Source organism: Rhinopithecus roxellana, chromosome 10, assembly GCF_007565055.1.
Source record: "Rhinopithecus roxellana isolate Shanxi Qingling chromosome 10, ASM756505v1, whole genome shotgun sequence".
Lineage (NCBI taxonomy): Eukaryota > Metazoa > Chordata > Mammalia > Primates > Cercopithecidae > Rhinopithecus > Rhinopithecus roxellana.
The window spans coordinates 92765187-92774838 of NC_044558.1; the positions used below are offsets into that span (position 1 = coordinate 92765187).

Sequence of the window (9652 nt, forward strand, 5' to 3'; positions counted from 1 at the left end):
TCAGCTTTACTATGTGTAAAAGGGGGTGACGCCTGCTGACTGGGTGAAGGGAACCCAGACAGACTGTAGGAAGTGCCTGAGGCTGCCCCTGCCCCACCTGCTCCAGCTCCAAGGGCCCATGATTAATGAGGCTGGTCCTGCGGTGTGGCTGTAAGTCCCCTGGGGCCTGGCTGCTAAAGGGCAGCAGCTGGCAGCCCAGCCTGCCAGGCCCCAGTGGGCCCCAAGAGGCCTCCTCTACCCATCCCCTATCTCCCATCACAGCCTCCCTCTGCCACCCAGGCCTGAGACCCTCCTCCAGGACCCTGCTGAAGGACCCCTGCTATTTCCTCCACCTGGAAGTGTTCCTCCCATCATTCTATTTACCCAAACCACACACTCTCAAAGGATTCCTCCTCCAGGAAGTCCTCCTCTCAGAGGCTCCAGGCATACACTGTGCACACCCTATGGCTGAACGCACCCTGCATCTCCCTAGTGAGGCATTTAAATCTTTTTCTTCCTTGAGCATGAGTGCTTACTATGTGCAAAGTTGTATCCTCCATGCTTTTACCTACATATCTCATTTAATCCTCATGACAACCCTCCCAGCTAGGGACTATTCTTATCCCCATTTTACAGAGGAGGAAACAAACTCAGAGAGGTTAAGGAATTTGCCCATGGTCACACAGCCAGCAAGGGGTCAAGCTGGGTTTTAGTTCTGTATCTGTTGTCCTTATGAGTCAGAGGGTTCAAAGGCTATTCCCATGATATGCATTTGCCTTCACCTTCACTAGACTCTGAAATTGATCTGAAGTGCATAGATTAGACTCTGAAATGCATTATGTCCTTCTGTCTGAGTCCCCAAGACCCATCCCAGGACCTGGTACTGAGAAGCCACCAATGACTACCAAATATGAGCGATGAATTTATAGTTTCAAAACAGGCTTCTGGAGTTAGCTGAGCAGCCAGAGACCATGGGTCTGCAATGGTGGAAATACAGACCGTGTGACTGGTGGTTGGGGAGACACCCACATGTGGATTAGCTGGACCTGCTGCTACCAGAGATGGACCACTCCCTGCCCCTACACATAGTCTTTCTTGCTCCTGGCATCAGAGCCAGCCTTAGTCTCCAGTGAGAAGGCTGGAGAGAGGGTCCCAAAGGGTCCTGTAACCAGGAGCTGAGCCCTGGAGGCCTCCAGGGTAGTGCAGGCTATCCCTGCCTTGGGCTAGACTCCGACAACAAGCCCCAAGAGCGCTCTCAAGGGAGAAGGGGGAGGGGGTTCTCTCAGCCCTGGCATTAAATGTCACCTTGTTTTCTATCCCTAAGGCCTGTCTGGGAGGCCTGGGCTCTAGCTTAGGACTGGTAGGCTGTGTGACCTTGGGGAAGTCACTCACCCTCTCTGGGCCTCACTGTCCCCAGTTGGTGTCTAAATTCCGGAGGTCCTTTCCCTGGTGATGGGAAAAGCTCCTCCTATCTAGGTGGTAACAGCCTAAGGGGCTCCAGCCTAAGTGTCCTCAGATAGTGCTTACTTTCAGGGCAGGGGCCAGGGCTGAGTGAAGCTCAAGGTTTCCAGGGAAAGAGGCAGGCTGGAAGATCCTGGAACCAGCCACCACCTGCCACTCCAACCTGTCGGCCAGCTTGGGGGCACCAGAAAAGGCCAGGCTTGCAGCCTCGGATATGGCATCCGTGGATGGTCCCCAGCTGGCCTCCCTCAGCCTCAGCTATTCCATCAGCAGAGTAGGCAGGAGGCTGCCATGCACCCCTCCAGGAGCACATGGAGAGCGACATGGGAGATACCAGGCAGATAGGTGCCCCTCCCCAGCTCCAGCTGTACGAGGCCAGGGAGTGAGCTGGGAGCTGCTGCAGAAGTGGCTGAGTCGCACCTCTGTCCAACTGTGTGGACTGGGTGGGAAATCTATGGTCTGGGTGAGGCGGCTGTCCCAGTGGCAGGGGATGTAAATGATCCCCCAGGGAAGTTGTGGCCTCTTCTCTGGGAGCAGAAAGCCAATCTCAAACCTTTCCCCCACTGCTGGTGGCAGCCAACCCCTCACCCCAAGACCCTGACGGCTCCTGGGCCCGGCCCAGCCACCCGCTGAGCACCCCTTGGCCTTAGGCTTCCCATCTGTGGCAATCTTTGTCTGTGGGAGGGACGGTTGGAGACAGAGGGAAATGAAGAAAGAAAGCTTTGAGGGAAACCGGGCACTTGGCTCAGTACTGCAAAGCGAGCAAGCCACCCACCCTCGCCCAGCTCTGGCTCTCCCTCCAGCCCTCTGCCTGGGACACCACCGTGATTGATCTAACATCATCCAGCTCAGGGTCACAGCATCAGGCCTCCCCGTGGAGGGGCCCCAGTTTCCAGTCCAGACTCTGAGCTCTGGACCTAGAGGCCTTCAAAGGGAACCTCACCCCCTGCAGGGAGCAGTGAAAACAGCCCAGCAGGGGAAAGGTGAGGGGGCACCGGCTGAACAAACAGCAGCCCCCGTGGGGCCAGAGCCTGGCCTCTCCCCTGTGGCCCCAGCCTGACACCTGGGCTTTCTTCCGCTGGCTGCACTGCACGAGAGGCACATACACAGGGCGTGTGTGTGTCAGCATTGTGCGAACAGGCTGGTGCTGTGTGTGCGTACGCACACGCACGTGTACCTGGGTACACACCACGAGGCGTGGAGAAGCCATGCTGGGTGTTCCGTGGCACCAGCACAGTCTTACCCCATGCTCAGGTTAAGAACATGTGAGGGCAGGGGTCAGTGACCCGCAGCACACAGGTCAAATCCACCCACCATCTGCTATTGTGCAGCTCAGAAAGTAAGAATGGCTTTTACATTTTTAAATGGTTGGCAGGGGGGAAAGAAAATTTTATGACCTGTGAAAAAGATATGAAATTCAAATTTCTGTGTCCACAACTAGTTTGATTAGAACACAGCCACACTCGTTCACTTACATATTGTCTATGCTGCTTTTCTGCTTTGATGGAGTTGAATAGTTACAACAGAGACTGTGGGTCCCACAAAGCTTAGAAGATTTATTATCTGACGCGATCAGAAAAAAATCAGCCAGCTTCTGTATTGGGAAACTAGCAAAGCTAGGGCAGTCTCCCCCCAAAATTAAAGTTCAGCTTCAATGAACATATCGAGAATTTTACAATTAGAAAATCTAGACAGAAGCTTGTGTTGATTTCCGCACATACACGTGAGTTTTGGGTTTTACAGCATTATGTTGGAGTGTGTGTGTGTGTGTGTGTGTGTGTGTGTGTGTGTATGAAATATAATATTTTCAAGATTCACGGCCGGGCACGGTGGCTCACACCTGTAATCCCAGCACATTGGGAGGCCGAGGTGGGTGGATCACTTGAGGCCAGGAGTTCAAGACCAGCTTGGCCAACATGGTGAAACCCCATCTCTACTAAAACGTCTCTACTAAAAATACAAAAATTAGCTGGGTGTGGTATGTAGTAGCTTGCCTGTAATGCCAGCTACTTGGGAGGCTGAGGCACGAGAATCACTTGAACCCGGGAGGCAGAGGTTGCAGTGAGCCGAGTGCTCTACCCGGAGCGACAGAGTGAGATACTGTCTCAAAAAAAGAAAAAAAAAAAGATTTAAGATCTCTTGCTGGTCTCATACACACAGTGGTGAACCCGTGCTACGTGCACAGTAGATAATTCGTTGATGTTTGTGGGATAAAGTCAGCCAGATTCTCTCTGTCAATCTGAGAACGCTGCTGGAGAAGTGATGCTCTCACCCATTTCATGGATGTGGAAACAGATCTGGAGAGGCCTGAGGTCACACCATTGGCACTCAGGTTTGCTCCCTGCCGGTTGAGGCTCTTTCCCAGTCCGTTACTCCAGGTGGTCAATGCCTGGAGTTACGGAAACATAGATGTACTAATCTGTACCATCAATAATGAGGACAAGACGTCCTTTCTTGACATTGTTTTGCTCCTGGGTAAAGCGGGGGAGAAACCCTCACATGTCTGGTGAGGAAGCCTCTTGCCCCACTCTCCAGCAGATTCCCAGGCAGCTGAGGTCTCCTGCCAACCGCAATAGGTTTCCAGGCCTTCCTCCCTCTCTGGTTGGGGTGGGAGGGGGTTCCTGGCAGGCTCCCAGGAGTCCATTTAGGAATGAGTGTTTTTTTCCCTTTTCCGGCAAACAGGGGGCAGGTGTGGAGTGAACAGCTCTGGGGAGGGGGTGAGGGGAAGTGACCGGAGCTGAACTTCTGGGGGATCCAGTGAGGCTGAACTGTAAAAGGGGAGTACTATTGAGAGAATGAGGCCTGATGAAAGGGGAGTGTGCAAGTCTGGGTACTCGGGAACATAAGGGGATGCTGGGAATAGAAATGGGGGTCCCCCCAAAGATAAGAGGATCAAAGGTAAAGTTGGCAACTTGGCAGCCTTGTGGGGAGTCCGTCCCTGCTTCTAAGGACCCCGGCGCCCATCCCCCACCAGCTAGGTCCTAGAGGATCGTTACACCCAGCATTAGCTGTGAACCTGCAGAACACCAGGCCTCCTAGCAAGGAGTGATGTCCACCCACTTCTGCTCTCACAGCCCTGCCCTCTACCCCTAGGAGAAAAGAGAATGGGGCGGGCAATGTGCAACACTTCCCATTCCTCCATCAGGTCCTTGGTGCCTCTCTGGAAGAATGGGCATATGGAGCTAATGATGACTTCTACTCTCTGGATCAAATTCAAAGTTCTTTGCATGGCTGTCCAGGCCTGTACATCTGGTCCTTGCTTAGTTGCATCTTGCTCCATCTTCCCCTTGATGGGAGATGCATCCCAAACAGAACGGCCTTAAATGTCCTCTGCTCCTTCCCACCCCAGGGCCTTCGCACTGGCTGTGCCCTCTGCCAGGGACACTGGCGCCCTCACTCATTCTTCAGATCTCTGTTCAAACATCACTTTCTCAGGCTAGCCTTCCTTGAGTACCTCTGGGCCAGGTTTAGTTCATGCTCTCAGATCTGCCACTGATTGTCTCTGCGGTGGTATGTTTGCTTGCTTCCTGGCCACACCGGGACCTTCAGTGTAGGTCCTCCAGCAGAAAACCTCGACTGATGACTCTGTCTTGCTCCCTGCTGTACTCCAGTGCTTAGCACAGAAATGGACACACAGCAGAGATCAATAAATAATCACATGATGGAATGCACAAACAACTGGCACCACCAGTGATGGTGGTCAATGCCTGGAGTTACGGAAACATAGATGTACTAATCTGTACCATCAATAAGCCATTTGTTAAGAATTCACCTGTGTTTCTAGACATGGTAAGCACCCTGTGGGTACCAAGCAATGTTCTAGACTATTGGAACGTCCAATCATTGCAGAAACTTCTATTGGACTGTGCTAGTTAGAAAGGCTGGCCTTCTTTCTAACTAGCACGGTCTAATAGAAGTGTCTGCAATAACGCAATGTTCTGGATCTACACTGGCCCACAAGGTACCACGAGACTCATGTGGCTATGAGCACTTGAAGTGTGGCTAGTGAGACTGAGGAACTGGATTTTACATTTTACTTAGTTTTAATTAATGTAAATTTAAGTAGCCACATGTGGTTGGTGGCTACCGTATTGGTTGGCACAGCTCTAGAGAGAAGGAGAGCACCCGACTAGCCTGGGGTTATTACGTGTGGTTCTGACATCCAGGAATTCGTAGGGACTTCCCCAAACCCCATCAGCTGGTCCTTGGGGGGTCAAACGTGCCAAGGATTTCTAGGCTGCTGCTACACGGCAGGATCCCACCACTCCCCACTGCCCACGGAGCTTGTCACAGATACCACTGGGCAATGACTCAGGGAGATCTCCCAAACAATGACAAATCTCCAGAACAAAAGAGAGTAGGCCTGAGAGTGGGACCTCATCATTTTTATCACCATCATCACCTATCACATTACCACCAACACAACCATCAACATCACCATCATTACAGCCACAACAGGATCACCAATACCATGAAGTAACATCCACACACAGGGCTACCAGCCACACCACATGGCCATGAAGACTGCCACCAACATCATTTTCTCCATCATTACCACCCCATCACACCACTTCCAGCACCACCACCAACACAACTGTCAATGTCACCAACACCAATGAATTCCAGGGTTAACGCTAGCACTGACATCCTCAACACTGCCACGTCACCATCATCCATCCCTCCATTATCACCAAGACCCCACCACCATCAATACTATCACTGAGTCACCACCAACACAACTGCTAACACTGTCTCTTCCATCATTGCCAGCCCCCCCACCATCAACACCACCAATGCCCCCATCCCCAATTAATTACCACCAGCATGACTCCACCCCCCAAACCAACACTTGGAGCCAGTACAGGATACCAGTTAAGAGTTTTGGCTCTGGAATTCAACCACCTGGGTTTAAATCCCAGCTCTGAGTTTAAATCATTCAGCTTCTGGGAGACTCAGTTTCTTCATCTATAAAATGGGACTCATAATAATACAACAATAAACAGACTTACTGCCTGTGATTCTTGGAAAAAATCAAATGAGGAAGTGCACGTGAAGCCCTTATTCTACAATCACATGCTACTGCTATTCTAGATTCTGTGCTCAGTGAGCACCATTTTATTTAATCCTCACTCAGCTGTGAGAGATATTGATCTACCCATTATGCAGATGAGGAAACTGAAGCTCAGAGAGAGGATGCAACTTGCCCAAGGCCCTACAACTTGCTCAGAGGCTGTATTGGAATCCAAGTCTTAAACTGGACAAAGTTAGACTGCCCTGTTTTTCTGGAGGTGAGGCAGGGAGATAGGGAAGGGATTTGGGATCAGATTTACTGAGATTTTCAGCAGCCCACGCTGCAAGGTAGTGGTGGTTCGGCAGGGCAGGTGGCATGGGGTGGGCAGGGAGTCTGCTCACCTGTGTCCTGGCGAAACTGGTGCATGGACTGCAGGTCGATGATGTAGGGCACAAGCTGGGCGTCCACCTGCCCCAGGACCACGGAGCCGCGAGCGTCCTCCTTCAGCACGTTCTCAATGTGGTGGCACACGGTGGCCGTGTAGGGCCGCCAGCGACTGTGCTCATTCAGCCACTCCCACACCACCACCCGGGCCACGTTCTGCGGTGGGAAGCCCAGACCATTCACAGGCATCACCAAAGGAGGCCCCGGGTGGTCCACCCTCCTCCCAGCCGAAGTGTGTCTCAGCTGCATCCAGCTTGCTGGAGGAGAGAGGAACTGGCCATCCCATTTAACACTTGAGCCGCTGCCATTTCCAGTCATCCCTTCCATCCAACCAGTGCTCACCCACCATTTATTGAGCACCAGTTGTTTGCAGGTGGCTGTGAATGCCATGGCAGAGGGCCTGCCCTTCTCTTCCTCCAGGATCTCACCTCCTGGCCAGGGTCCCCTCCCCTGGTCCCACCCCCTCTCACCTGGAGCAGGTGGGTGCTTTGGGGGAAGTGGGCTCAGGGCTGGGAACTGGGTACTGGCAGGAGATTCAGATCGGGGTTGGTGTCTGGGCACCGCTCTAAGCTTCTGTGATCCTGGGCCTGGGTCTTACTCTCTCTGGCTTCAGTCTCCTGACCTGTACTCTTCAGATTCCACGGTTTCATCTGAGTCTGAATCAGGCCTTGTCAGCACGCTCCCGCCCCCAGGAATAGTTAGAGGAGGAAAGGAGGCTAGCTCTGAATGCTTCAAGATCTTTCTTTAGACAGTCTCTGGATCTTATTCATTCATTCAAGCATTTATTGAGCACCTACTCAGTGCCAGGCCCTTGACTGGGAGACTGGAAATAAAGATGACAAAGATTCAAGCCAGCGACTCCTAAACACCCTACTCCCTGCCTCAAGCCCTGCTTGGGGTCAGAAGGCCCCTTGGGTTCTCGGGAGGGCCTGGCCGAGGATTTGGGGCGCCCTGAGACTCGCGTGTCAGCGCCGGTGGCGCTCAGGGCCGCGATCTGTCTCCTCCCCTTCCTCCTCCTCCGCCCCCTCCCCTCTCCCTTCCCGAGCACTGCCGAGGCCGCCTCCCACCCGCGGGATCCCGGCGGCCCGCACCACTCCTCTTCCGTCGTCGCCGGCAGTCTGTCCACCCGAAAGCTCGGGCGCGCGCCGAGGCCTGAGGGAACGGCGCAGGCAGGACCGCGGCTCCCTCCCACTCCGGGGGGAGCCCAAAAGGCGGCGGTGCTGGAGCGCGAGCCGGAGCCGGAGCCCGAGCCGGAGACGAAGAGAGGCGGTGAGAGCGCGGGTGCTTAGGGACCCCACCCCCGGCTCCAGCTGGGGGCCCGCGAGCGGCTCGGCGACGTCTGAGCTGGGGAAGGGGGGCTGTTATCCCCAGGGCGGGAGGCAGAGACGGTCCAGCTCCTGGCTTCGCCCCCTCCGCGACGCGACCCCCGAGGGGCCCTGGGCCGCGCCTGCAGCTCCGCTCATCCCCTAGCTTCCCCACGCATCCCCGCGCACCCGGCATCCCCCCGGCAGGGTGAGGGCCCCAGGGGAAGGGAAGGCTCTGGGAGCCAAGGAGGGCACACCCCAGGCGGAGAGTCTCTGAAAACCGCGCCCCCGGCCCCAGCCCTCCCTCCAGGCCTGCCCCGAGGGAAAGCGGGCGGGGCGACCCTGTATGCCCCCCTTGCTGTCCCCCTTCGGTCCCCCATTGTTCTCAGCCGAATGCTCTCCTGGGAATGGGGGAGGGGGTGCTGCGCTCTCCTCTTAAAGGGCCCTCTCCCCTCTTGTCTCCTGGCAGGTCGCGAGCACGAGTGGGGTGGGGCGTGCCCACGGGCCCCCGCCCCCCTCGTCCCCCAGCCGAGCTCCGGAGCCGCAGTCCAGGCGCACCCCCCCTGGGGTCCGCGCCGCACCCCTCCCCCGTGTGTTCTGCAGCCACCCAGGCCTTCCAGGACACCGTGGAGAGGGAACAAGGGGGCAGGGACGCCCCCTTCAGCAGGAGACGTCGGAGAAGGGGGCCCGGACTGGAGGGAGGCAAGAAGCCCCACTGAAGCCAGGCGCAGGGTCTGGGACGCAGTTGGGAGGGCACTGACTGAGAGCCGCAGGAGCCGCAGGCTGTGGCCCAGGCCTCCTGGGTGACAGGCCCTGTCTGGCGGGGAAGAGGGACCAGAGACAACACTGAAGAGGCTGGACCTAGAACGGGGGCGGCTGCCTCACTCCCTACCTGAGCCAGCCGAGGGGGCCAAGGACTTTAGAGCTGTTTCCTCCGGCATAAGAGAGACACTTGCTTTCCAAGGCAGCACCCTTTAACCGAGAAGGCTCTGCAGGGAAGAGGTCTTTGCAGCCTGGATGGCCACCCCACGTTCCTTTAACGGAGGCCTCTAGGCCTCAGAGAGAACCCAGAGTTAGAAAGGAGGCCAGACGGTTCCTTGTTGTCCCCCTGGGGAGAGAGGAAGTTGCCGCCTGCTGCCAGGCCCAGGAGTAGCTGGGCCTGCAATAGTGGGGGACCTGGCCCCTGAGGCAGTGGCGGCCATGTCACGGCCAGGCCACGGTGGGCTGATGCCTGTGAATGGTCTGGGCTTCCCACCGCAGAACGTGGCCCGGGTGGTGGTGTGGGAGTGGCTGAATGAGCACAGTCGCTGGCGGCCCTACACGGCCACCGTGTGCCACCACATTGAGAACGTGCTGAAGGAGGACGCTCGCGGCTCCGTGGTCCTGGGGCAGGTGGACGCCCAGCTTGTGCCCTACATCATCGACCTGCAGTCCATGCACCAGTTTCGCCAGG

General features: G+C 55.7%; 1 protein-coding gene across 1 annotated transcript in view; it reads right to left on the reverse strand.

The window, feature by feature from the left end:
* The window catches only part of DTX1 (deltex E3 ubiquitin ligase 1), a 40228-nt gene extending 33144 nt beyond the window's left edge, over window positions 1-7084 (reverse strand). The window contains exon 1 of the mRNA XM_030939284.1: window positions 6853-7084. Coding sequence (XP_030795144.1) covers window positions 6853-7084 — 232 coding nt within the window. The remainder of the gene's footprint in view (window positions 1-6852) is intronic.
* Window positions 7085-9652: the final 2568 nt, after the last annotated feature.